This window comes from Physcomitrium patens, chromosome 1 (genome assembly GCF_059467195.1).
Source record: "Physcomitrium patens ecotype Gransden chromosome 1, ASM5946719v1, whole genome shotgun sequence".
Classification (NCBI taxonomy): domain Eukaryota; kingdom Viridiplantae; phylum Streptophyta; class Bryopsida; order Funariales; family Funariaceae; genus Physcomitrium; species Physcomitrium patens.
The window spans coordinates 22318603-22346484 of NC_143410.1; the positions used below are offsets into that span (position 1 = coordinate 22318603).

General features: G+C 41.9%; 3 protein-coding genes and 1 long non-coding RNA gene across 20 annotated transcripts; 3 read left to right on the plus strand and 1 right to left on the minus strand.

Annotated features, from left to right (window-relative positions):
- The first annotated feature begins 675 nt into the window (after nucleotides 1–675).
- On the plus strand, nucleotides 676–18613 carry LOC112282084 (uncharacterized). Of its 5 annotated transcripts, XR_012218375.2 has the most exons (39): nucleotides 676–814; nucleotides 929–1059; nucleotides 1210–1704; nucleotides 2659–2783; nucleotides 2997–3155; nucleotides 3302–3385; nucleotides 3569–3705; nucleotides 4087–4309; nucleotides 4453–4560; nucleotides 4723–4792; nucleotides 5260–5384; nucleotides 5572–5682; nucleotides 5836–5937; nucleotides 6210–6290; nucleotides 6409–6488; nucleotides 6697–6760; nucleotides 6893–7048; nucleotides 7259–7312; nucleotides 7482–7598; nucleotides 7794–7988; nucleotides 8242–8427; nucleotides 8576–8752; nucleotides 8913–9181; nucleotides 9365–9493; nucleotides 9889–10057; nucleotides 10176–10289; nucleotides 10447–10642; nucleotides 10798–10904; nucleotides 11062–11160; nucleotides 11409–11593; nucleotides 11772–11936; nucleotides 12220–12406; nucleotides 12617–16610; nucleotides 16811–16889; nucleotides 17167–17273; nucleotides 17367–17503; nucleotides 17619–17728; nucleotides 17847–17934; nucleotides 18209–18613. XR_012218375.2 is itself a non-coding variant. In XM_024519278.3 (38 exons), the coding sequence occupies exons 2-38, from the start codon at nucleotides 1398–1400 to the stop codon at nucleotides 18281–18283; spliced, it is 8850 nt and encodes a 2949-aa protein (XP_024375046.1). In that variant the 5' UTR covers nucleotides 921–1059; nucleotides 1210–1397; the 3' UTR covers nucleotides 18284–18613. The 5 variants fall into 5 exon arrangements, 3 of the variants coding, with proteins under 3 accessions (XP_024375046.1, XP_024375066.1, XP_024375065.1); XM_024519278.3 differs by lacking the exon at nucleotides 676–814 and having other exon boundaries at nucleotides 921–1059; nucleotides 16832–16889; XR_016505028.1 differs by lacking the exons at nucleotides 676–814; nucleotides 929–1059; nucleotides 6893–7048 and having other exon boundaries at nucleotides 1249–1704.
- A 922-nt stretch (nucleotides 18614–19535) lies between these two features.
- Nucleotides 19536–21229, minus strand: LOC149989939 (uncharacterized). Its single transcript, XR_016505050.1, has 2 exons — nucleotides 21069–21229; nucleotides 19536–19738 (listed from the first exon to the last, which is right to left on the minus strand). It is a non-coding gene; the product is annotated as an uncharacterized LOC149989939 (long non-coding RNA).
- LOC112282135 (chromatin remodeling protein EBS) lies at nucleotides 21190–24357 on the plus strand. Of its 13 annotated transcripts, none has more exons than XR_016505048.1 (7): nucleotides 21190–22076; nucleotides 22335–22677; nucleotides 22860–22928; nucleotides 23150–23279; nucleotides 23593–23615; nucleotides 23757–23876; nucleotides 23987–24092. XR_016505048.1 is itself a non-coding variant. In XM_090253566.1 (7 exons), the coding sequence occupies exons 1-7, from the start codon at nucleotides 22004–22006 to the stop codon at nucleotides 24155–24157; spliced, it is 819 nt and encodes a 272-aa protein (XP_090109692.1). In that variant the 5' UTR covers nucleotides 21190–22003; the 3' UTR covers nucleotides 24158–24357. The 13 variants fall into 13 exon arrangements, 9 of the variants coding, with proteins under 9 accessions (XP_090109692.1, XP_090109690.1, XP_090109697.1 ...); XR_016505047.1 differs by having other exon boundaries at nucleotides 23997–24092; XR_016505046.1 differs by having other exon boundaries at nucleotides 23597–23615.
- Nucleotides 24358–25180: 823 nt separating this feature from the next.
- Nucleotides 25181–27469, plus strand: LOC112282118 (uncharacterized). The gene is made up of 4 exons (XM_024519358.3): nucleotides 25181–26137; nucleotides 26296–26409; nucleotides 26570–26743; nucleotides 26905–27469. Exons 1-4 carry the CDS (start codon nucleotides 25283–25285, stop codon nucleotides 27133–27135), a joined length of 1374 nt encoding a protein of 457 aa, XP_024375126.1. The 5' UTR covers nucleotides 25181–25282; the 3' UTR covers nucleotides 27136–27469.
- The last annotated feature ends 413 nt before the right edge of the window (nucleotides 27470–27882 follow it).

Here is a 27882-nt window from a genome sequence, read left to right on the forward strand (position 1 = left end):
TAAGTAGTAGTACCCTCCCCGTGGTGGTTGTCACCTGACATTAACACAGGGTTATCTCTTTATTAAAAGCCTTTGTTCATTGATGAAAAACCCCTTTTAAAAGGAAACATCAACAACGGAACAACAATCAACATCCCTCACATCATTCATTCATCCATTCCTTCATTCATTCTTACTGTTAGCTGTTTTGGATCCTCTAATTTAACCCTATTGATGCTCACCATTCCAAAAATCTCAATCAATTATTCTAATAATTCTAATAATTCTAATAAATTACGAGATATCTCAGTCTTCCAATATTGATGATAAAAAAAACACAGTAAGGAGCCCCCCCCCCCCCAATGCGAGGAGCGACTCAGCACGGAACTGCTATGTTCCACTCCCGGTTCACGCACTCCACCACGGAAGCACGACCCATGTCGCCGCTCCGTCACGCGCACGGTACTCCGAGAAGAGTGGCTGGTGAAGAGCCGGGAACCGTGCGGTGTAGAGCTTGCTGGTCGTGGTTGCGAGCACGGTCCAGTGCGCGGTTGTCGTCTCTCTCTCGCAACGCTTGGATACCAGCTCTGATGCGGAGGCCAAGCGATTGAGGAGGCGTTTGTTGTGTAGCGCGCGGTTTTTATTTTTCCATATTCTATTGACTACGCCATCGCTACGGCCGCCTTTCCTGGTTCTCCTCCGCGTTCCCCCCCTCTCCCCCCCCGCTCTCTCCCTGCCTCGAAGTGGACTCGCATTTCTTCACCTGACTGCTCGCAACTGCTCATGCTTGTGCGGGGAAAAAAATAGTTTGGCGTGGATCCGCATGGAGCATGAAGTATACTCCTCACTGATTTTGCTCGGCGTTGTTAGTTTGTTGCTCCAGATCTCCTTTGTTTTTTTGTAGGAGAGTCGCAGAGTCCGTCATTGTGTTTGTATTTGGCGTTTGCAGGCATGCCGCGGGAATCGCGTTGAGGTGATTAATGTCGACGGAGACGGGAGGCGTTTCTTTTCGCGTGGCTTGGTTATGGTGGTGTAGTGGAAGGAGATGTAGTTAAGGTTGCGGGAAATGGTTCAGATGAGGTAGGCTGCGACTGAGCTCTCGTTAATCCTGATTGAGCGCTTGGTCTCATTGAGGAGCTGGTGTGTGTACTCTAGGTCGTGTATTCGCTGGCTATAAGAAAATTGTAGCTTCTAAATCTGGTGTTTGATTTCGGGATCACGGAAGTCCAGGATAATGCAAGCATGAAGGAGGAAATGTGTGAAAGCTCACAGGCGATTTTTAGGGATCAAGGTGGAGAGTGGGAATTGTTAGTTGCGAAGGGCTGGTTTGAGGGGAGGAGATGCTGTTTTGCTAGGCTGGGCAAAGTTGCCGCCTAGCAGTGAAGCTATTTGAGAGTACAGATCGTTAGCTGTACAGAATGGATTTCCAGGTGTTCCTTGTGCGGTTGGGTCCGAAAGGACGCGGAGGTAATCGGCTGCTGCGGGTACTTGATCATGGCATCACTCTGGTGCCTTTACATGCGAGCAATCCTATGGTAGCTGAATATAGCTTCGAGCACATTGCTAAAGTTACTGCCTCTAACGATGACCCGACAGAGCTCTCAATGGAAATTCTGGACACGACGAAACAAAGCCTTGGGTATGATACAGTTCGTATTCATTGCGATTCCAGATCTGCCCTCCTAACTGTCCTATTCAACCGCATCGACGAAGTTAATGGCATTGGTAAGCATCTTTTCTCTGAGCAGAGCAACCATGTCCCCGCTTTGGTCGTTTGTTACGTATCAATGGCGAGCACTGCCTTGATTCAGCTAGCTGAAAAGCTCCTTAACAGACTATTGTTACTCTATGGTTTGCTTATAAGTGACGCGAATACTGTGTAATGCGAATGCTGAAAACCTGTGCTTTACTCATGTATTTCCTTAATTAATAACCTGACGGACCTGGCCATTCAAAACGTTAGACTGGGTGTGTTTTTGAAGCTTTTGATTCAAAATAATTAAATAGTTGGATGTTACAGACGGCCCTCATATTAATATTCATCCTTAGTATTTGGATAGCTTTAGAACTCATATAGCTTGTAATTTCAGCTTGTGAGGTTTCCTTGAAAATGCCTAACGCAGAATCTGCAATACAACTATCCTTTGTCATTGCCTGCTGACACACGTCCAGTGGATATTTTTCTTTATGTTTTGCAACTAGGCTATTTAAATTCCTCATATACTTATACGTCTCATATGCTCTAAATTTGTGTCTTCTGTTCCTTACATCACTCGCACTAGAAAGTTGAGTGGCATATTTTATTAAGATCAAATGCCTTAGTTATAAAAGTTAACTTGGCTTCGGTAGTATTCTTTAACTCACAACCTGCACATTCTCGAGTGAATCATCTGTTCTAGTGGGAACTGTTGACTTAGTTCCGATTGGACTAATTCGTTGAGACGCTAGATATATTATAGAAACTAACTATCTGAAGGCCTTTATAAACCTATTGAACATTTTGAACTTTTTCATTTCGTTGAATGATTCTTTTCAGTAAAATGATCATAATATTTATCATGTTTGCCCCATTTGACAATTTTTTCCATGAGCTTGTGCCAGATGTTCTATGTGGTGGTTTATTTGACGCGTGAAGTGTTCATGTGTTTGATTGCGAACCTGTATTTTCCTCTGTTTCAGGTACAGATTTTACCGTTAAGAAGCACAGTAATCAGCGAGGTGGTCTAGTTGACGCAGTTTTACGTGTTCGGAGTGCCTCCCTTGTCAAGATGGTTAATATTGGGCACCGACAAGAGAGACGTCGGGTTCGCACTAACGCTATCGATTCCTAAGAATAGTCGGGTTTTGATCAACTTAGTCTATCCTATATAAAAACAGTATTGCGGAAGAGTAAACATTTTTTTTTTTTTTTTTTTTTTTTTGGGAATTTACGTGTACGATGTTGTGCTGTATTCTAGGTATCAATATTAATTTCTCTTGAAATGCCTTGTCTTAACAACACATGAGATCCATTGCAGATGAAAGGGGCTAAAAGAGTGAACTTTAAAGATATTGTCAAACTGGAAACTTTGAGCGACGACGAACATATTGTGTTGGTGTACCTTGCCTCGCGTGTCATGCGGCTTTCGCTTAAGGATTCCTTGCCTTTCTTACTCGCTGTTCAACGTAATATGAAGGTAGGCATGCACATCTGCATTTTGTCAAAATTTTGAGGAGTCCTCTTGTTTTATGTTGTTGAAATGTCTGCAAGAAATACCAGTGAATGAACCTCATGTGGTTCTTTTAAGTGTTTTCTCTGATGCCGATCTTGGGGTTGTTGCAGTCAAATTTGAAATTGGACATCGAGATCCAGAAGATTACAAGTTCTGCATTGATCGAGAATGTCGCGGCATATCTAAGAAAAGGGGTAGGTCCGGGAGTTAATATGTGCTCATTCAGTTGTGACCCTTAATTCACATGGTTATGCTATCTTTTCTGATAAAACACGTGGTGTTTGGCAGCAACTCGACCGTTCACCGTATGGTTAGCAAGGTAGCAGTGGATAGGCTAATCTTAATACCTCTCTGACTTTATTTAAATTTTCTTGCAGAAAAACAGTACTATCCTTTATAAATTTGAAGTAAAAAAGCGGCAGGGTTCATCTAAACAAGAACGGCAGAGGATCATTTGTATTACTAAGGAATACTTGATTGAAAAGTGGGGGGACCATGTGATAGGAATGCACAGGTAATAACTATCTCTTATAAGGTTTAGTTTACATTTTTCGTGCTTGCCTTCCGCACCTTGGTAAATGTTGCTTTTTGATCCCTGTAATTATTTACTTTATTTATAAGAAAATGCGTCAGTCTTCCTTCTGCACTTACTATGAAATTTAATAATCTTGTCAAAGTGCAGATAAGCTGAGTAGGTAGTCATTACTTCTGCACACGGCTATTTTATTGTGGGTTGTTTTTGAGAAAGTTTTTTGTAGACGTCTCCAAGCTTTCCCTATGAGCTTTAGGTCGGTAGTAATGTACTATTCTTGAAGTACTAAATAGAACTAGTGCAAGGTTTATCATCGAGTGCAGTATATTATTAGGTCTTAGCCTGATATCATCCCTCTTGCAGTTTAAAGGATATACTTGGACTTATTGTCAGCGAGAAAGACGACCGAGAAGTAACTCTGGAGTTTAGATCTTGGAGACCTACCCTGTACCTTTTCGAAAATAGGGACGACTTTTTAGCCAGTATGGCTGATTTGATGGGCATCGGAAAGGGTACTGAGTTTTGTATTCGAATGGAGCCTTATTTCCCTCACATGCTTCCGGATAAGCCACCAGCAGCGCATCAGGTGTCAATCCTTGATCAACATTCATCATGCAATGCTGGTTCTTTGTATTACCCTTGACTGTAATATAGTCCTATGTGAAACTATTTTCTCCAAGTGAAATTGGTTTAAATCACTTGAAATAGTTTAACCGTCGTTTTCATCAGAATGAATGCGAGGCATACTTTCTCAACCGTTTCATTGGAACCTTCAACTCCATTCGCGATCCTGCAGCATTGCATCTTGCGCTGAAAGAGTATGCCTGCAATATCAATGTGAGTTTTCTATTCTACGACTCCCCGTAAAGATCTTATTTACTGTATCGAGTAGCCAATGCACTGTTGATTAGATGCACGTATTTTGCACCATCTACTTCAGTATCATCTGGCCAACTTAACTGGATATGTTTTTCAAGAACTGTATTATGGGTGATGCAGGTAGGAGATTCACAATGTAGTGATTTTAAAGTTCTTCAAGCTGTTACGGATACCCTGAAAGACTGTTTAGGTGAGCAGGACTGCAAGCAACCGCATCTTGGGTTTTGTTCAAGAGTCGCAATCTTTAAGTCGATACTAGTAAAGTGATCGCGTGACCGGATGTAAAGTTTCAGAAACCTTGCCACGATACAGGGAACTACTGTCTGTGGGTTTTCTTTATACTCGTGATAAGGTGTTGTGATCAATGCCACAGATACAGTGAGTGAGCGTTAATTACATATGAAATCTTGCAAGAAGTGTCTCGGCTGCATGCATCTTCGCTTTCCATTATCTAAACTTTCAACTTATTTTTTTCAATTTTTTATTTTATTTTGTTAATGTAGTAATCAACTCGCTCATGGAGAATTTGACAAGTCGCTTGTATTATGGGTTTCGGAATATGTTTCAAACAATCATTATCTAGTTCATAAAAGTTTCTTCCACAGGGTGATAAAATTATACTCATTGTAGTTCGGAGATTATGTGCATTTGGAACAGGACCTTTTGGCCACGATTACATCCGCGCTACTACTTGTTGCCTTGTCCTTCAGAGGCTTCTGGCATCTCGAACATGTTTTGAGTCCGTCAAAAGCATGCCCGAGGTTGTAACTGTACTACTCCAGGTACTCTTTCTCGCTTGGTGAGCAACTCACACATTTGTGTTTGTTCTTGTCAGTTTGACCTCAGTCTACACTCGTTCTCATATCTGTAAGGTGATCATTCATTCATTATATGGATTATCATGTGAGATGCCATATTATTTTCCATTTGAATCTTTGACATTGCAATTTATAATCGGCTTTGACGCAGTGCATGCGATCAGAAAACAACGTGCTTTCTTATCTTGCCACAGTAGCTTTACGAGCAGCCATAAAATTTGCTTCAGATCATGGTGATGCAGAAGTCGGTCATGCTTCAAAGGTGAATTGTTTGAGCCGGAGATGCTTTCTTTGAAATAGCGCTAAATCCATCTACTTGTTTCAAACTTTTAAAGTCGATTTCTTCTTGAACATTTTATACTCTCCTCTTGCTTCATCTAAAATCATTTATTTTGTTGCCCTTGATGTTTTGCAGCAAGAATTTGCAAACAGGATGACAATCTTGAGCACTGATCATCTTCAGCAGTTAGTGAAACTGCTTCAGGCACTCTCATCTGCAGAAAGCAGTGCTTTGCAGGTGCAAAGCTCGTTCTAGTTCTGCCGAAAGAGCATGTCTCTCCATATTCTACAGTTCTTTCGATCAACTTTATTTTGAGGACTATTGAAACAATTTCAATGTTTGTTTGCTTTATTTTTTTTATTTTTTATTCATTTTATTTGAAATCCATCTAATTGCAAAACATGTGTAACAGACTGTACTTCTTAATGCTTCAAGAGAGTCCAGCGTGGCTCAAAGTACAGCTGTGACCCGAATTTTTTTATTGATCATCCTGCTTCAATGTCATGCAGATTGTGGGGCTTTTGGATATCTTTACATTGATTCTCACGTCACAGCCTTTGGAAACCGAAACAGCGCGGGCATGGATTAAGGTAATAATGAATTTCCATCAACCAGGGGGTTATAGTCAAGTCGCATGTATTGTAATTTATTCTTTTGGATTGACTGGAGTTTCTATATCTGACGTCTTACCCCAAAATGTTTCTACAGGCTTATGAAGCGTCAATTATGGCTGCTGCAGATGTACTGTGTACAATCTCTAGGTCTTCAAGTTCTGTTGTCTTCCACAGGTGCATTTTTTGAATTTGGCTATTGAGAAATGTATTCTTGTAAAAGTGTGAGGCAAAAGGACACTGTACATGAGCAAAGATTTATCGAATTGTGGCTAGCGCAGGGATCATATGTGCATTTCCGTAGTAGTAAATTTTTCCCCAGTATTTGTGTGTGTTTGTGTGTGTGTGGTTAACATTATTAAAATGGTGTCCGTCATTGTGGCAGGAATGGGGTGTTGCTGAAAGCACTTCTCACAAAGGCCTCACAGCCTGTATGTAGTCATCTGCAGGTCTGTGCTTAATGGTTTCTGATTTATACTAAATGTTTTGAGTCAGCTTGGGAAATTCCCTTCTTATCCACTATTTTTCAAGATTTTGCAGATTGGTGTAAAAGTGTATGCTCTTGTTGTGTGGCTTTGCAGAAATACTGTCTTGGTCGATGTGTGGTTCTGATGCAATTTAAAGCGGCACTTTTCTCTAAGCAAGAGCATGTTCGGTTATTAAGTAGCAATCTAGTCTTCCTTTTGATGGAAGGCAACCGTGATGCACGAAAAGTTTTGGAAGTCCTTCTTCCCAAGGTTGTCTTCTTTTTTGAAAGACCCATTCAGTTGTATACAAGTTCGTAAACCAATATAATTGTTGTTTTGATTATTTAGTTTCCTCGAAATCGAATATCGCCAGGTTGTTGTCTCATGTTTGGCAATGGCTCTAGATGAAGCGATGTGGAGCATAATGTATCTATGCTCGAGTTTATTTGTGGACTTACTGCGGATTCTGTCTTGGCTCAGGGTGTTATGCAGCTTTATGCTAGTAAAGTAGCTGAGAGGAAAGTGGCTGGAAAGGTACGCAAATCAACATGCTCAAAATAAATGTTTTGTCTTAATTTTTGTTTCTCACGAGTATATGAATACCTTCAGCTTGGTCATCTATAAAGCTGAACCAAGTGGCTTACACTTTATAACAAGATTCTTACAAGTATTTGACATGGAATCTTACACGTGTTGTCACCAGGATAAAGCAAATGGTGGTCTATTAGCGTGGATAGAGACTCTTGAAGTACTGCGAAGTCAGACACTTGAAACACCAGTCTTGGTATGGAATGATTTGAAGCGTTTGGAACTCAGAAAGGTAAAGCATCTTTTGCAATATTCACTTGGATACTGCTCAAAATTTCACGTATTTATTCGTTAAATTACATGCTCGATATTGAAAACATTATTGGAGGCTTGAGCATCAGAGAACGTTCTTGGTTTGTTGAAGATGATGATGTTAAGGTCTTGTTTTGAATCTCATTTAGATCACCCATTCTTTCTGGATCTGCAGTTTCTACAAGACGAGGTAGATGGATTCTACGAAGCGTACAAAAGTGATCACGAACTCTTTTACGATACTGCAGACATACAGCTTGTGTACTCTACAGCTAGTGAGGGTGAAGGCTCAGTGATTGGTGGTATCCACCTGGAGCTTCTTGTGGACCTTCATCCTCCTGCTGATTCTGCTAACTACTCTTTTTGGAAGGTTTGTGAACCTCCAATATCTATTCTAATGATTGCTCATGCTGTCATGTACGAAAGGATCTTCGATATCCTCGTTGTGGAATTCGAAGTGTTCATTATCTTGGTTGAACTACTTTCGTGAGTCCGTCTACTGAATGCTTTCTAGTTAAGGATCTGTGGGAATTTGTTTGGAATTTGAACTTAAATCTTATCGCCTTTTTGAAATGAACCTTCAGCACTGATGATTTTCCTCTGGGCTTGGAATGGTCGGACAGTTGCATGAGCCACTGGCTATATTTCAATCAGTATTTCAGGCCATGGTACTTGGCTTCACTCCGCTTTTTGGTCACAACAACTTACCGGAGCTTGATCTACGACTGGCTGTCCATGTGCTTATTTGGATTTATGAACGTCATGCAGACGAGGTTGCCTTCAGTGTTCAAACGTTGAACGTTGTCGAGGTATCCCTCTTAATCACACCCGTTGCTAAAATTTTGATAATAGCTGCGACTGCAGGTGTAGTTTTTCATATTGTAATTGATATGTTACTCCGTTACGCGCACAACTTCAAATGTAATTTCAGTAAGTTTCTGACATTCTTTACGGCAGACTGCTGTCGGGATGCTCCGCGAAGTGGTGGAGAGTGAACATCAGGTGTTTGTTTTCAAGCTGGTGGTATTTTTGTTAGTCACTGTGGAGAAGGGGGGACGGGATAATGTTCTACGTTTCGTTCGCAGTGGAGGGGCGACTGTTCTAGTTCCTCTTATTGTGTTATCATTAGCAAAGGTGAGTTTCTTGTAAGTTTACTGTAATCGTTATTACTGATAGAACTTGTGGTCATCAAAAGGTTTTGAAATGTGGACCCTGGCACTGCATGCATGCTACCTTGGTTCTCTTTGATCTCAGTGATTTTCAGAATTGTAACGGTGGATTTCTATGTTATCAGTGTTGTAGAGATAAGCATAAGTTTGAGTGCGATGCATGGTCTTCCCAAGATATTTTGTCTCGGGGTGCAGTGGAAACTCTGCGGTATGTGGGTACGGACGGCGAGGTGAGACTCGTAAGGATTCCTTCTGGAAGAGCACACGAGTTGCTGGAAAGAGCAACTCAAGATGGCAGCATGGACGCAAAAGAAGCTATTAGATGGCAAGATGAGAAGGTTCCAGAGAAAATCCAATTAGGTTTAGCACTGGACTTGATGGAAGCCCTCTTAAGGTAAAATTTTACATGGCGGTAGTCCTAGGTCCATATAATATGTGCGTATTATAACAGTAACTACAACTAGCGGTTGGCTGGGTTTTTGAAGCCTTTATATTAGAACTGGACAGTAACTGTTTGTTAAATTTTTGGTTGCTTGACTGATTGTTCTTAGCTGACACTGTCATCATTTGTACACAGGATATCGGGAAGTGATAACACCATTGAGCATTTTCCACCTTCAGCTGCTTCTTCGAATTTTGCTAGGGAAGAGATCTTCTGTCATTTAATACAGTCACTTCTACTTGCGAAAAGTCCAATATTCAACAGGTTTACTTCTGGTGCCCTTTGCTGTGAACCTGTGGGACTTGCACAATCCAATATAGTTCCATCGTGCACAGAAGTTTGTAATTTGTATTCCTCACTTAGATGTTTCCACCAGCCCCTTGTTATGAAGCAACTTTTTAACCTTTGATTTGTACATTTACCCGAATTCTAATTTTTTGTGCTCAAATTCCTTCTGTTTTGTGTATGTATCAATGAAGGTGGTCTCAGTAGTGAAAATATTATATTTCAGGCTGTTAGTTTTGCTTGTAAAAACTTGTCGAATTGATTAAGTTACTTTGAACCATCAATCGGCTTGTTATTCTTGCATCTTCTCGTGTAAATTTAAGTAGTGTTTTCCTCGTCGGTTGCAACGTAACCACCCTTTTTTTTTGTTTCAGGATCCTAGAGGCTGTGACCACATTGGTGAATTCCAACAAAACTGCAATGTCACATCTCTACAAACTTGGTGCATTTGAAATTCTTCTCTGGAAACTTCTTGCTGGTGATGTTGTCGAATGGGACAAAACAAGAATTGCCAAATTCCTGGCACAGTGCCATTTGCTTCAGGTATCTTTACCCCCAAAGCACATTCTGTGTATTTCTCTGCTCATTCTTTAGCTTACGAAATTTGAAACCTTGACAGATTGAAGGTCCTATTCCTGATGATAATCTCTTTTAAAAACAGGATCTTTCGTCGTCACCAAGTAGTAAAAACGGTGAAGGTCAGCATGGGACTTGGCGAGACAGTGTCTTGCACTTATATTTACCTGAAGGCTTGATACTGAAGCTAATGTCTGAGGTATGTAAAGCTTCTCGTATGACTGGGGATGTATTGTAGTGATTTGAATAATTGGTTTGAAGTTTTGGAGATACGATCAGAGGGTCAGTTTGTCATATAGCCATGGCTTTCTCTGCGGCCTTGGATCGTGCTGATATATGGGATTTGGTGGCAACAGGGCCCTGAATCTTTCTCAGCGCATCTGGATTCGGAGCAGGATGGTCCTGAGGTAATATGGAACTCGGATATGAGGCAGCGCTTGCTTGATTACCTAACATCTGAGCTGGAGTCTTATGTCAAGTTCCGTGCTACAGACCCTTTAGCATTGTACATCCATGTCCCGAAAGCCCCACTAGCCTATCCAGAGTTGGAAGGTAGGCTTTAATTACCATCCCATATTTCTCAAATTTACTGCATTGTTCGATGTATCTCAGTTAATGTACTCATACGATTGTGAAATCAGAAATTGTAGTGCTGATTCCACCCATTTGTGGACGCTAAAATTGCACTTACTCGGTTGTATTCGCAGATTCGGTTTTCTCATCGCCTTTCTACATTCAGAACTTGCTGGATAGTGAGCGATTTCCTAACTACCAAATCAATGATCCGAATGGATTTCTCAATAGTCTTGCGCAGGTGGGGAAGTTTTTCAATTCTCTACCTGCTGACGATTTTCAATTTGAGCTGAGTATTTTGCCAGTTCATGCCCTTTAAAAACTGTTATTTGTACGTGTTGAACTCAGAATTGTTAAATATTGGAATAAAACCTTTCATTTATCTTCTTCTATTGTAGGATTTACGAAAGGCAGCAAAGTTGTTGGACAATTCAGTCGCGGAGTCCTCTGCAGATCATAAGGAGTTGACTCGCACTCACCTATTGATTCATGCCCTGGTGGGTGCTGCTTGGTTTCTAACCCCAACCTGTTGTAGAGGACTGTGTTTTAACTCACAGGTGACGTGGTAGTTTTTGAAGTTCTATTATTTTTATTTGTTTGACTTCGACAATTTATGGACGGCGCTGGAGTGATATGCATGCAAAAAGCGGACGAAGAGAATTGTGATTTTTTTAGGGAGCACCATTTTTGAATTGGTTATGTGAAGTTGGCATTGGCTGATTGTGTTTTCTCCTTGCTTTTGCAGGCCAATCTTGTTGACCGCTTTCCTGAGCTGGTGTTACCAGGTGACATTGAATCCGTTCTTATTACACTAGCCACACCCTCTCTGAATACTTGCCTGGTAGAGAGGGAAGGAGCGCCCGTAGTTGCTATTGACGTTCTGCACTACTGTGTTCGTGTACTGCGGAGATTCTGCGCTACAGTCACGAGGTAGAGAACGCTCTTTCCATCTCAATTATGTTACGTGCGGTCTCCCTGCCTTCGCGATAGCAAAATCTCCTGTTTCTGAGAATACGTTTCTCTCAATTCATTGCTGCTACGATTGGCTTATCATAAGCCAGACTCGTTAATCTATCTCTAAATTTGGGTCTTTTTTGTTCTTGTCCAGTAATGACGAAATACCACAAGCTTCTATCAATTTTGCGTTGAGTGTTATATCCCTTGAGGCGAAGTTGAACCCGGACGGAACCTTCCCAATAGCAAGCAGCAATACAAGCCTGGAGTCTATCGCTACAGGATCCTTCTTTATTCTAGAGATTGCTTCTTCTTCTCAGTAAGATTTTATTTTAATATTCTTTTTCTGAAGGCTTCTGATCATTGAACTGTTATATGATTTGAATATTCCATTCTGTTTCACAATTGATAGTTAGTTTTGGCTTCTGGTTGAAGTAGAGATCCATTGTTTTGGAGGTTGAAATTTGCCTACATCTTTTTTTAGAAACATTCTTATCATGTCAATTAAAGTTTGTCTTTTTTCAAGAATAGGTTTCGCTTTTGTGCCTTATGTTCGATTGCAACCCTCCGGTTTCATGTGGCTGTTCCTTCCAATACTTCAGGTTTGGAAGAAAATGTCTTCGCGATGACAAAAGATGGCTGGAGGGATTTTTCTGGGCCCTTTGCCTAGCTGCTGGGGATGCTTTGGCCAACCCTCCTCGTGGTCCTGCACCAGCATCTTTTGCAGCGTTGAGTTGTTTGAAGAATTTTGCTGGAGATGAAGACTTGCATGAACTTGTTATCAAGCAGGTTGGCATTTTGAACTTTTGATTGTATCTTATGCTCTGTGAAGCACGATTTAGGTATATCCAGCAATATTATTTATAAGTTTTCAGTAACCGAATTGCAGCGCCTCAGGTTTTCTTTACTCTAGAATTATGGTCTAACCTTGTGTTGTTGGCTGTCCGAATGGCGTGATATTGACAATAGTGGGGGCCCTTTGCTTGATCATTTTTGCAGGCTCTGTATCTTCCACTACTGTTGCTAGTTATTCCGCCCGGTGATGCTGCTCTTAAAGCTCGAGACACAAAGTCTGCTCTTCTTTACTTAGCTGCCGATGTCCTGGGAACTTTAGTTCGAGTGCTAAAGCAGGCGAAGGTATCGCGCTCCAAACTTATTCAGCAACAAGAACGGTCGATTATGACCTATCTTATTCCAGGTCCTCTGCTCGCATGTCTAGAACATCCTGAGGGACCTGACAAGTTCATGACGATGGCTGGGTGCGACCTTGAGCAACCAATGATTATGTGGACACCCGAAGTTCGAGCAGAGCTTCGTGATCGTGTAATGGATCGTCTGCAGGATCATCACATATTATTGGCTACAGGTAATGGTGACACTGGTAATGAACTGGAATGGATACAATCATTCCAATACGAGTGCCTGAAGGATGAAATAACTGTGGGTGGAGTGTTTTTGAAAGGTCTTGCAGCTGGTCAGTGGGAGACTTTTGGTCTGCCAACAGGGCACGACTTCCTGGATTGTATTCTCGATTACCTAGAAACAAAGCAACACATTGTTGATACACGGTCAAATTTGTACTTGAGTATCGACGACGAATGTAAGGTTGCGCTCGACGAATACCTAACAGTACTGGCTTCACTCAAAGAGTCACTGAAATATGCTGTGAAGGTGGGAAGACCTGAATTAATTTCACGGTGCCGTCTGTCGTTGCTCTCAACGATTGCAGTCAAAGGATACAGTAATTTGCAAATCCAGATCGAAATTGCCAGTATTGTTAAAGTTTTGGCTGAGGATGAATTTGGGAGAGCAGCTGTACTTCAATCCAAGTTAGTGGCAGCACTTGCGGTCAAGCTGTGGGATTGTGCAGCTAATTCTAGTAGTGCCGAAATGGAAGAGGTACTCATGGGGATTCTCCGAGCCCTTCGTACTCTTGGTGAAGGAATTCCTGCTACAGTAGAGGCTACTAATCAGTTTGCAACTTCTGGAGTTCTCTTTCCACTCTTGGCGATATTCTGTGGCGTTAGGCTGCCAAATTTTGAAGCTGCGGATTCCGATGACAGCCAAGACTTGGGCCTTTTGCATTCTTCAGAAGCTGGACGCATCGTAGCTGCCCAAACTCTTGGGCAGCTTCTTTTAGCTGGCAGTGGTGTGAGTCGTCGTTCCAAACTTCTTGAGGATCTAACTCAGCGTAAGTCTCTCGCCAGTAAGTCTACAAACGGTTCGGTAAATGGGTCTGCTAATGGACACAGCAATTATGAGGATGGTGTAGGAGAAGCCACTGATATGTACGAGCTGATCAATATAATGGAATCGAGTAAAAAGGACAGCACAGGGGTGCGACCGATTGTCATCCAGTCTTTTTTGCTTTTACTTCCTCTCGACCTTTTATCCACTTTGGCGAGAGACCCAGTGGAAGCCTGTCAGAAGTTTGATGGAATCTCTCAGACTCCATGTCTTGTGTGGGATCAGGGGAAACGGCTCCTCGTAAAGGAAACGCTCAGCAAGGAGGCACGCAAGTTGCGAAATGCCTTACAACAACAGGATTTTCTATCAGCTTGGACTCTAGAAGGAGGGCAACCCGTCTTTGTTCGGTGGATACTGTTCTCCATTTTGTATGGAGATACCAAGGCAATGTATCGTGATAGCGAACAAGCTGGTTATGCACGCGAGATGTATCTTGGTGGGTTTTTTGTAGATCAGTTTCTCAGAGATCCTGGGTATGACTTCGGTAATATTCTTGAGGCACGATTTCTTTGTGAAGTTCGCAAAGCGGTCATCATTGGAGCGTATGCCGATGTTTTCAATCTTGATGACCGAAGGCGATTATTGCTTACTCTGCTGCTTCTTTTCAAAGCACGGCCTTATCTATTAACTGGTCAGTCGAACATTGACATATTCCTCCCTGTTTACGACTTCATGAGTAACCCAAACGAGCGTCGAGCACTTGCTCAACCGGCCATGTGCTTGATTCATGCCATTTGTTACGATTCAGATATAGCCGACTGTATCGTCTCTGAAGAATTGATCGAGAACCTGGTTTCTCATCTTCAACTTCGAGTTCCGAGATCTGCAGCTGGTTATGCTGGAACTGATCCACGGATATGCAGCCTTATGTTACTACTCCGTTTGATGAGGCTTAGCAGTGCAACTGTGGACATTGCATTAAGGTTGGGAATAGTTCCAAGAATGGCAGACTTCATCATCGATGCTGAAGGTGCCGATGGGGTTGTACAACGTGCAATTGAATGTTTGGCGATCATGTGTGCAGACAAGCGTAAAGGTTCTGAGGTGATTAGATTGCTAGATAAATTAGTGCCTGGAAATGCGAAGAATTACGGAGCATGGATCACACCTACCGATCATATTCGAGATGAAGTAGTGGATTCTGAGACAGTGAAGCATTTTTTGAAGCACAAGTATCCTTGTGATTGGTGGACTGAAGATTCTTTAGGAGTAAGCGAAGAAGATTCTGAATTAGGACCAGGCATCGTGGTCGATGCTTCAGTGTCCTTCCCAAAGGCGACGATGGCAGATTTTCAAGACGAAGCAGACGGAGTTTTCAAACGTAGTATTGCCATTGGTGCCGAAGTGGATACGAAGGACGTACGTATTACAGGAAAGCGCCCTGGTAGTGTAATTGTGGACTTTGAAGTCTATTTTCGACGGTTCAGGCCTGACTTCAGCAGGGGAGGCCAGCCTCGTAAGGCTGAAATCGATGCCCGCGTGTTCAAAGAGAAGCTAGAGTTCGACAGCACTACCTTTTTTGGTGGTCAATACTTCGGACGTATGGGTCGTCCCAATCTAATGGCTGTTGCGGTGAGGCATCTCAATCGCTCACAGAACGTTATGGACGATACTTTTGGAAATGATGTATTTGGAAGTATTGAAGACAAATCTTCTAATGGTGAGGACCAAATCTTCAAGCATGTATTCCAAGATTTGCACAAAGATCGAGACCACGATGTCATTTTCAGTCAGCAGCCCGCCGATCTCGACACAGACGAAGTCGAGGCTGAAGCTCTGAAACAGAACCACATGTCAAGCCTTGGATTATGTGCAGATGAACGTGGTTTTCGCACTTCTGAAATCGGAAACTCTGTGGAATCGCCATCCATGTCTCCTACGTCTGTTCTTACTCTTTCGTTGGATGATCCCAAGGAGTCGTACCACAGTGGCTCTCCATCAACATGCTTTTCACAATCTAGCTCTTCAAGTACTTCTATTGCCAACATTGTGCCGAAATCCCCTCTATCTTCTATCCCTGGTGCAACAGCTAGGCCTTCTTTCAACTTCAATTCAAGGATGGATTTTCATCCACCTACTTCTTCTCTTGCTATTCCCCGCGTGGCTCTTCAGCGTACATCCAGTATGTCACTTAACAGGAATGCGGTTCCAGGTCTCATTCGACCGACCTCTTCAGGAAAGAGTTCCTCGATAGGTCAACTTTCCCCGCCTCTTTCCGTTCGTTCTCTCTCTATGAAGAACAGGTCACAGTCACCATCTAGCTCAACTTCTCAGGTGTCTCGTTCATCGCCTTTTACGCAGAGGTCCCCTGAGTTATCATCACCGTTCCCAAGCGTACTAAATCAACATCAGATATCAGTTGCAACTCAATCATCGCCAGAGAGATCTGTATCGTCGGTAGCACCTGCTGCATCAGATACAACTCTACCATCTTCAGAAAGATCTGTAGCTTCGGTGGCACCTGCTGCATCAGTTACAATTCGATCATCTCCAGAGAGATCTGTGTCTTCGGTGGCACCTGCTGCATTAGTTCCAATTCGATCATCGCCAGAGAGATCTGTATCTTCGATAGTGCCTGCTGCATCAGTTCCAACTCAATTATCGGCGGAGAGATCTGTATCATCAGTAGCACCTGCTGTATCAGTTTCAACTCAATCGTCCTCGGAGAGATATGAACCTTCGGTAGCCCCTACTGCGTCAGTTCCCCGACCTATTGCGTTTATGGATCCTCAGTCAGTACACGTTGGTGAGTTTCCTCGAGTGATATTAACTTTCTAGATAAAAGCCCATTGTACTCGGTAATCAGAAACCGAAGTGATCATTTCATTGATTTGAATAACTGTGGAAGTGTTCAACCTGATATTCGCTAGTCACCTGGATGCGAATGCAGTATTCAAAATGTGAACCGCTTAAATGATTTCGGTGGAAGACTCAATCGTTGTGCAGTGGTGGTCTGATGTCTTTCAGATCCGGCTCTTCTTGGAAAATTCAACAAAAACATCACGGTGAAGTTTGAAGACGAAAGGTTGGTGGAATTGTTTTGTTTTTCTATATATTAATGAAGTATATTAGTGAAAGGATTTATGAGATTGCATGGCGTTGTTTTTGTCCATTATCGAAGGTATTGCGGTTGTTTTTGTATCTCTAATAGAAGAGCTCCTTGAGTTAGGTTTTGAAGCTGCAAAGTTTGATTTGTAAGGCTGATGCTGCAAACCTTTTAGGTTGCGGTTTTACCCTCTGCAAATGCAAATTTTGAATATGCTGCATGTTTAGGGTAATCATTCTGTTTCTGATGTTTGCAGTTCGATGCCCTTGGGATCAGCGCTAGCATTGGTGTTAGATGGAGCTAACCTGAAGATCACAAAAAAGATTGCTGCTATTATGGAATTTCATGATGCTTTTGAAGAGGGTATGTTCTGAAATGTATGTCTTTGATGATATGTTTTTCCACTTTTTCTTCGCTCTGCTTTTTCCTGTCCACTAATTTTCTTCTTATCCACAGAGCAAGAAGAGTTGGGAAGAATGGTTGAGAAGTTTCCAAAGCTGGTGCAAAAGTTTGCTTTACAACCACATCTCTGTTATGACCTGATGTGTGTATGGGAAGAGAACTGTTTGGATCTGTTGCTGAGCGATGAATTGGTTAGTGGCCATGGTCCATCTTTTGCGTTTAACATTCTGGATAAAAGCAGGGTGTTGCATCAATTTCATAAAATGATTGGATAGAGTTTGGTATCTGATATTTTAGGTTTTGCAGGTTAAGTACGGAAAAACAATTTCAGCAGTGGACATTTGCTCGGTGGACAATGTTGACGATGCTGTGGAAAGAGCGAAGAAAAAGTTTCAATCCATTCTTAAGATCCGCAAGTAAGACTTGGGTCACAGCTCATTTCCTAACTCTGCCCTGCGGAAATCGTGGATTTTATTTTGCAAAACAGTTATGCTCTGTGGCTTCGTTTGATACCCGTTCGGATTCGTTGCTCAGGGAAAACCAAGCTAAAGAGTTGAAGGAGAAACCGAAGCAAGTAAAATCAGATACAGGGGACGTCCCCAGATCCACGAGTGGAAAGAAGGTATTACTAAGCACATTTGTGAACCATATGTATAACAGTGGTGCATCAGTTACTTCCCATTCTGGTTTCATCATTACGGCAGCGTATTTTTTCTTCAAAATTTAGTGTTAATGCACACTTCCACCAGTGTAGTATACTTCGACAGGACTACTGCATGAATTCATATCTGAACCAATTTAAGGGTCTCGTGGGAGGTTGGACATGATTTTGCTTTCAGGAAGTTTTCAGCATGCAAAGATGTTATAAAATTTATTAAATCGTTTGATCTGTGCAGATCCAAGAGGAGCCTAGACTTCTTCCTAAGTTCAAGTTACAACCAGGGAAGAAAAAGAAAGGTATATGGTCATAACAACTCGGATCATTGTGGTTATTTAGTTATGCTGATAGGAATGAACCTGGATCCTGTTCTTCTTACTGACCTTTGATCATGTCTGGTCAACTAGGACAATCTAATGTAACAAACACTGCATATTCTCGCTCAGCATTCGATTAGAATATAGATTATAGAACGTTTAAGGTACTTGGGATTAGTTAAATCAGGCAATCTAGATTGGATTACTGCCTGCACGTGTTCTGTAACCTAAAACCCAACCTCACAAGAGCCGTGAGAATTGTCACTCAGGCCTACTGTAATCCTCAAGCGTTATCCTTTTGAATATTAGATCCTATTGTGACGTAACCTGTGGGTATATATCTGAAGTGCATTTTGCTCATCGCTTGTGTCATTTGATTGAAGAGCCCGTTTAAGCAATATGTTGGAACTCGATATAGATATTTATCAGATGCAAGATGTCATGTGCCTGTATCTAAGTAATGCATAACTTGAGTCACTCTTAAGGGGTCATCATTTTGTCCGTCAACTGGATAACATCGTTTTAAGTTATCACGGTGCAAATTCAAGCCTGTAAGATAGAGGCACACACTGCAGTATGAATGTTTTGCCAGTCGAACTACCGTGGAAGGAAGGCCGTGTGTAATGTCCATAGTTTTCTAAACTGCTTGTTCTCACAACCACAAGCAGCATTCGGAAGCTGATGGCCTTCCGAGTCATAGTATCTCATTTCACACAGCCGCGGAGGAATTTCAGCAACGAAAAGCCCATTGCAGGTCACATCTTCAGTTACTACCAAGCACATCACAAGAAACCTGAAAAGTAGTGCGTGGGTCCCCCAAGCTGGAAATTCCGTCATTCCTCAGCACAATCACTGCGGTACACACTATCCAAGAGAGCTGTGTGGCGTTCATGGTCCAGTGTCTGATGCGCCATCCTGTCCGTTTCCAAGGCCTACGGTCACACGCTTTCATCATCCCAACTTGGAAGAAGTGCACAGCTTGGGATTGCGGAACAATCATTCTCTGCGCTGGAAGTACTGAATCAACACTGGAAATTGTGTCTGTTGATGAAGCATCAGCGCAGGATCTTTGCCTGAACTCGTCTGTAGCAGATTGCATTGTAGAGATTGAGATTGAGATTGAGAGTGGGCATTGATGTGTCGCTTTACACAACGTCATTCAATTTCCATTCTCCTTGATTACCTTCAACCTTGACAGTATTATTTTTGTGTTTCTGTTACATCGATGGATTCAAATACTATTGTTCTTCTTAAGTTACAAGTTGCAATTTGCTTGCGGTTTAGAACTCAGTAACTTTGTATTGTGATTGAGGTTGCTGAGTTTGTTTTCCTGTAGGCTTTATGGGCTTTGTGTAGGGATCTAAAGAGCTCCAAACTCTCAGTCTTCTGCATGGATATTGTCAACGCCACTCAATGTTCTATTGAGTACTATATTCCCAACTTGTTGTATACTACATTCAACAACAAGCACACGGATATCAAGTGGTACTTACTTTAGTGGTTGAAATTAGAATTCTGATGTATGGAATAACATGTTGAAACTATACCAGTACATTGAGCACAAGAATGCATCAGACGAGATTGTTGTCATGTGTTATCACAATTTTTTTATTATTATAGATTTTTAGAGTTATTATTTCAATCTTGTTTATTCCCCTTATAAAGAAATAAATATTTTGTGACAGAAACATCCAACTTTGATTAATTAATTAGTCAAATGAGATATAGTCATCTGAAAATACTAGGCTTAACTAAAATTGTGTACTTATTCTTAAGCATCATAATTTACAATATTTTGAATCAGGAATTTTAGAGTGTTGGAAAATAATTATCAGATTTACAATCTGCATGACAGAATAATCTGAATGATTTATCTATTTTTTTTTAAGATAATTTATAAGAAATATACATCATTTTGAATTGCTAAAGATAAATTATTTTGATTTCATTGTTAGTTGATATATATGTATATATACTTATATGTTTAGATTTGTGTAGTAAATTTAAAGTACAAATCTTTTATTTTCATGTTAAACATATATATATATATATATATATATATATAAGTAAGACTCCAATGAATATATGTATGCATGATCTTAGAAGTTCAAATTTAATGCAGAATCTAATTCAGGCTTTCAATTACTTGGTAATTAAAACTTTAAACTAATTTAAATTTATTATTATTATTATTATTATTATTTTAGCAATGTATGGTAACCTGAGTTACTGTAAAATTAGATGGAGGATTTAGTAGCTTATGAATTTGACCATTGTATTTTTTTTACTAATGTGTTAAAAATGTTTTAAAAAACACGTACAATAAAAAACAATAACATTAGTAATTCTATATCTCTAATTACGTGAAACTGAAAGTAAAGAAAAGAATAAAAAAAAACCATCACTCACCTACCAGCCATGAATTGATAAATATTCAACCCTGAAGGAAAATCACATCTTTTTTTTTTTTAATCTATTACAATCTCAGATTCGACCATTCTCTTCAACAGTGATGCATCATTAAATCCTGAGATAAATCCGTTTACTAATCCAAGAGTGGAATTCCACGAACACTAATACCAACTAGTGCAATAAAAAAACTATAAAAACATAACTAGTTAGTTGGGTTTGAAGACCCACTCCCCACCTTCTCAAGCCCACACCACCCACGACACGGTATTACACCCTTAAATCACTGTCCGAGTATATACAGCGTGAGTACAACAAACGGAATACGGCATAGTAAGTCCTAGTAGTAGAGATACAGAGTAGGAACGGTACTCCGTGGGGGCTGGGCTCCCGCGCAACTCAGGCCACCTCCCGCGCAACTCTTTCTTCCTTCTTCTATCTGCATCAGCAGCAGCGTTGCGACGATGCCATGCAAAATAAGATCCGGCCATAGCCATAGCCAGGCACTCTGGCATACCTCCCTTCACTTCCATGCTACCCCCAACACTACTACCAGGGTCCACTACTTACTCACTCTCCCACAGCACTATTCCCCGCTACTCCCACAGAGCTCACGCTGTTTGTCTGTCTGTCTGTTTTCTCTGTTTGCTCTGTTTGCTCTGCTTTACTCTTCTCTTTTCGGCTATTTCTCGTGGTCACCATACCTCCTCCTTCTCTTCCTCAAGGTTGGATTCCCGCCTTTTCTCTTGGCGCCAGAGATTGCTTGAGATTGGATGCAATGCGGGGGTGTCGATAGCTGTTAGTGATTACGGCACGGGTGGATCGGTGCATAGAAAATTGGGGCTTCGACGTTGCCGCAGCAGTGGGCGTTGTTGTGCTGTGTTTGAGGAGAGGTCGGGTTGGCAGGGCGGGCGGGAGTTTCGTGTCGATTGAGTAACAGGAGTTTTTTATGGAAGTGGTCGGAGATCATGCGGGGTTTTTTGAAGGGGGCTTGATGAATGTGTAGGATGATGAGGTTGGTAGGTTTAGTTTTATGGGATCGGGTATATGTTGAAGCTGAATAGGGGGTTTCTGATGCTAATTGCAGCGATTGGGGGGTTTGATGGAGCGGGTTTGTGCTCAAGGGAAGCAAGTGGTTGCAGTGGTGAACTCTGTAGGATCGGGCAATGTGTTCGGGAAATGGCGTTAGGAAGAGACTAGGGTTAGGGTGCGGGAATCGATCGTTGCAGTTCCCTTGGATTTCTTGATTCTGAGAAGCGGCTGTGCACTGTGGATTCTGGTTTTTTAAATTTTGGGGGCTTGTTAACATGGCAAAGCCGAAGAATGGGAAGAAGACTTTGGACTCATGCGTCATTAAGGGCACTCGGAAAATTGTTAAAGGTAGAGTCGCTCCTGAAGGACCACTGTACTCCCTCTTGAGTTTTAATCTATCGTCGGATATTGAATGCTTCCAACAATTAGAAATTCACTGCTGGCAAGCATACAAAGTTGCTGATTTTCCAAGTCTGAAATTTTTGGATATGAATCGGGGGTATCTATGTTATTGAGCATTTAGTGTAAGTTTGTTAGACTCATTGTTCAATAAACATGGCATTTAGATTGAGGCGTTTATGTGACGGTTCACTGGACTGGTGGCAGTTGGAGATACAGTTCTGATGCGCAGTGAGGATCCAGATAAACCTCCATATATTGCCAAAGTAGAGAATATCGAGGGCGATAGCCGGGGCAATGTGAAGGTTCAGGTGCGATGGTATTACCGCCCAGAAGAATCAATGAGTGGGCGCAAGCAGTTCCATGGACAGAAAGAGGTTTTTCTGTCCGACCACTACGACGTGCAGAGCGCGGACACAATAGAAGGCAAATGCATTGTGCACTCTTTTAAGAACTACACGAAACTGGAGGCTGTGAGTGCTGAGGACTACTTCTGTCGGTTTGAGTACAAGGCAACTACTGGTGGTTTCACTCCTGACCGCGTCGCTGTGTAAGTTACCGTGATAGATTTTTTTACTGGGCGTAAATCTTGTGCAGTTTACTTGTGGTCATGTGCTGCGAATGCCTTACATCCGGCATTGCATTTTCCCAAGGACTTAATTCTAGGATTTTATGTTTGATTCAGTAACTATTTCGTGGATGTTATTAATTATTTTGAGTATACTACTTTAGGTACTGTAAGTGCGAGATGCCTTACAACCCCGACCATGTGATGCTGGAATGCAACAGTTGCAAAGACTGGTGAGACTTCGTTGCGTCCTTTTCGCTCATCATTGAATTACTTCTCAGCTGCGGCTTCTGTTATGACGCAAATCTCACATGCGTGAAGTATCCTCCATGTTCGATGCATCCATTTTGTTTAGCTTTGGCTTAAGAATTCACGCTCTGACCCACTTGCAGTCCTTGCCACGAATGCGGGGATGATTGATTTAATGATTGATTTTTTGGGTGGACGGGTGCAGGTTCCATAGGCATTGCGTGGGATTGAGCGAGGAGCAGGTTAAACACGTGGATAGATACATTTGTCCTGGTTGTGCTCCTGAAACTGTGAAGAAAAGTAATGGACCATCACATATGACCCCAGACGCCAAGGTATACTCGGTTCAACTCTTACATATTCATCTCCCGTAATACTGATTTGGGTCTCATAACTTATATACTATTCAATGATCGTGATCCCTCAATTATCTTTGTCGCCACAGTTTCTTGCAGTCTCAGGCTTTTCAATATGCTCTTTTAATCGTCGATTGACTAGTGTCCGTAAGTATTCATGATTGTTATCCAGGCCAGATGAGATGTTTTTGAGGGTCAACCGAACAGTCGAATATAGATCAAAATCTCCTAATGTCGTGGCAAGGACTGCAAAATCGGATCAAAATCTCCTAATGTTCACTTTGTCGTGCAGCCAGAGCCAAAACGTCAGAGGAGGTGACCTTGAATCAAATTTGGTCCATTCTTCAAATCCTCTTACATTGTCTTTAAGATATCACAAATATGAGAAGTTTTTTGACATCGGAATTCAGACTCATAATGTAAGATAGCGGTCTCAACTATGGTGCGCTTCTACAGGGACCTTTCTTCAGTTAAAGGTAGCTGTGTACACGGGCTCACTTGAAGTGTTCATTTGAATCCACGAGTTGGGACTGTGTCATTTACGCATTCTAAGGGCTCTCTGTACGCTGTTTCAGGGTAACGTACTGCATAGTTGCTTGATAAAAGCCTTTTCACTTGTGGCTGATTATCTCTTAGATTAACCTGCTATCCATTTATCTGTTTCGTCAGCAAGACATTTTGTTCAGTTGGGCGCAGGATGCAGCAGAATGCTAGTTGGTTGGTTAGTGAAGCTGAGGACACCGTTGATTTGTACTTCATCTGAAATGTACAACACGCTCAAGTTTTCTTTCATTCATTGCAGAAGTTTTGACAGGTCGAAAAATACCTTTATCAATCGAACTCCTGGCAGTGACTGAAATGTGTTTTGCAGTTAGAACCCTTCCGGTTTAAATGTTAGAACTTGTTGTCATAGTAAATACTAACGTTTTGTACATAATATTGTATTGGTCAGTTGACCATGTTGATAGACTTAAACTATATTATCGGTGTCTGAAATTGGCTGAACAATAGTTTCCAATGACTTGTAACGAAATCGACAATCATTTGTCATTACCAACTGAAGTATAACTGAATAGCATTCTACGTCGTAGCATGTACAGATGCTGCATTTGGCACCGACTTGAAGTCAATGATTACAGCCACTTGGTGATGCAGTTTGAAATGGAGAGGAAGATGGACAGTAGATTCCTTTAAAGTTTGAAGTCAGAGAGGCTACGTGTTGCGCATTGTCAACAATCTCAAATTCACGAATGCCCAAATGGGATCAGCGGTCCTATCACGATGTTACTCGATAACACAAATTACATCCAACTGGACAGTTGTATTCGTGAATTGCCGCAATCGAAACAGACCAATCAAATCGGTCTGGCAGGCCTCACTCGTGGTTTTTTTATTCACGACCCTCCTTTCCAACGCACCCTTCTTTCCAACACCCTTACCTTTTCAACGCAGCGTTGGCGTTTCCTCCTCTTCGCCATGTGCCCGTCGAACTGGGACCCAGAACCTCACACATCGCCACCTGGTGGGACGCGAATCTCGGCAACTGCCGATTGGATGGTAAACAAATTCTAGGATAAAATCTGCGAACCAGCATACATGCAACCTGCGATGTGACGACTACATGTGCGTATTTCAGAAGTCGCTTAGGAATTCAGCTGTGAGGCTAATGAGGATTACTGAACGAATTAGCTTTTATCGACTCGCAGGTCAATGAGAATTTCACTCACCTTAAGATTCTGTTCTGAATAATGTGGTGGATTAGCCGTTCCCGTCACGATTCCTCCAAGTGGAGGTCTATGCCTGTTGGAGATTTCGGCAGCATCTGAGGCTTGGGAGCTCATAAGGCGAAGTCTGTGCACTCAGCTTCCAGGTCGGAGTGAGTCTGAGCTCCTTAGGCTACCTGTTCCTTCAAACTGAGCACACTCCGCCGAGTTTATTCTCCTCGATAGACTTTTTAGAGGGTGTTGTTTGATTGAACTGTGATGGCAGTTATTATTCCTGCGTCTGTGAAGTCGGTTGTCGAGCATGGCTTTGGATCTTTCTGTGCAGAAAGGGCGCATGGGAGTAGGAATGTGAGAGGATGGGGCGGTACCTCATTGCTGCCGGAGAGAGTTTCGTCAAGTAAATTCTGTTCTTCTTCCGGTTCTAGGAGTATATCTGCGGGAAAAAGGGGTCGGTATCCTCATGTGTCAAACTCCAACAAGAGAGGAATCGCGCGGTGCTCAACCGTGCCAGGAGATGGTGCCTCAGCTGGAGATGAAAAAAATTCAGGAAAAAGCTCCAGCTCGAAAACATTGCGTTGGGTTGAAGAAGACGTCGTAGTCTCTAGCAGCGCTGAAACCGGTGGGCGAGATGTCTTCGTCGTGCAAGCCTTATCGGAGGACACCGAGAACTCTACTGTACTGGACAGCGCAACTGAAATGTTGACAGGGTTGCTTCAGAGCGATCGGCAGCAGCCAGTTAGTGGTGTATATTGTGTGGACCAGTTAAGAATGGAGCTCATGGAATCCAACTTGAGAGGAAATGAGGTGCAGACCATGAGTGCTACCATGTACAGACCCAAGCTGTTCTGGTTTGTACATTCCGAAGTTGAGGAGAACAAATACCTTGATAGAACTGTTAATGCACTACTTGTTGGAGGTGCCATTTTGTATGCGATCACGAAGGCTGTCACTGTGGACCACGACGTGTGGCAAGGTTGGACTATGTTTGAAATCCTGAAGTATGCTCCTCTCCACAACTGGAAAGCTTATGAGCTCCTGCTGCAAAGTAACCCAATTTTGGCGAAGATGATGATCAGCGGAGTTGTTTACTCTATCGGAGACTGGATTGGACAGGTATAGGATCTTTCCCTACACCATGGTTATAACTCCTGTATGGAATTTGTACTTGAGTTCATGGAGTTGCAGAGATAGGGCTCTGCTCTTCGGACTTTACTTTGTGGTGTTTGTGAATCGTTTTAATGATATCTGACGTGCTACTATTTGGGCTACAGTGTGTGGAGGGAAAGCCAGTTCTAGAATTCGACAGATCAAGGCTCCTGAGATCGGGTCTCGTGGGGTTTTGCCTTCATGGAATGTTGTCGCATCACTACTACCATGTTTGCGAGGTATATTCATTTTTTTCCCAACATGGTCATATTGTTGCAGTTCTCAGTTGATCCAGGTCTTCTATTGTTGTTTTCAATTCTGAACATAATTCTGGAGAGCTAACGATGAAACAAATGAATTATCGTTTGCTGAAATGTTTGATTTGCCATCAATGTGCAGTTTTTGTTTCCCTTCCAAGGATGGTGGGTGGTCCCATTGAAAGTAGCCTTTGATCAAACTATCTGGTCGGCTGTCTGGAACAGCATTTACTTCGTCACCCTCGGACTGCTCCGGTTTGAATCGCCAGTGCGGATTCTCAAGGACTTGAGAGAAACATTTTTCCCTCTTTTAACGGTAAGATGACCATTAATTCTTTTTAATCTTTCTCGGTAACAAATATATCTGGATCAGTCAATACACGAATGTACGCAATCTTGATCATCGCGCATAATTTCAAAGCCACATCAAAGCAAATCTATTCTTATTCTTACAAATTGAGTTTGAATCTTTTGCAGGCTGGCTGGAAGTTATGGCCATTTGCACATCTCATTACTTACGGATTAGTGCCAGTAGAGCAACGTTTGCTGTGGGTGGACTGCGTGGAGATCATTTGGGTCACCATTCTCTCCATGTTTTCTAATGAGAAATCCCAGAAGAGACTAGAATCAGGTGAGGGTGAGGCGGTGCTAGTATTATCTGATGAGGTTGTAGTTGAGGAGACTGTTTTTACGAAGGATTCACAATGAAGAATTTGGCGACATACATGTTTCTCGCTAGCGTAGCAGCATCGTCTCATTCATATACATACATAAATATGTATATACATGAAATGAGCTGGTGGCTCAAGTTGAGGTTTTGTAAATAGATGACTTCTTCATATTGAGTGCTGATGTTCTTCGCTTATTTGTTGCTGTAGGAATTAGTACTGTTAGTTTACAGGCGGTGGGTAAATCCCTATCGCAATGCAATTTTGAGCTTATTGGTATGCAACATGATAATTGCTTGTCAAGCCTCAAATTGTACTTACTGTTGGACACTTAAATCTTTGAAAATGTATACTTTTACATTCATTTCACTCATCATGCATAATACTGTATTGAATCATGAATAATACTGTATCAGTAGTTGAATGCATGTAGATATCCAGCGCATAAAAATAAAACATTCAGGAACTTTCAGTATGGAAAGTTGCAGAACATTAATCATTTTGAACATTCCGTTATTCTAACTCTCGTGCATTTTCTGGTTCACTTCCCCATGAAATGATTGTGGATTAGAACCATTTTTTGCGCTTCAACCAAGTTTGTCTCTGAACTTCATTGGATATTGTTCACTGTTGCATGGCAGCAAACATAAAAAGACTATATTTGTCCTGAGTCACTTTCGATCAAAGATGGATATTATTGGGATTGCAACATGTAGGGGGGATGAATCATTTCAAAAGTCATACTTCGGGATTGTCTGCACTGGAGATTCTGCTGATTAACTGAACT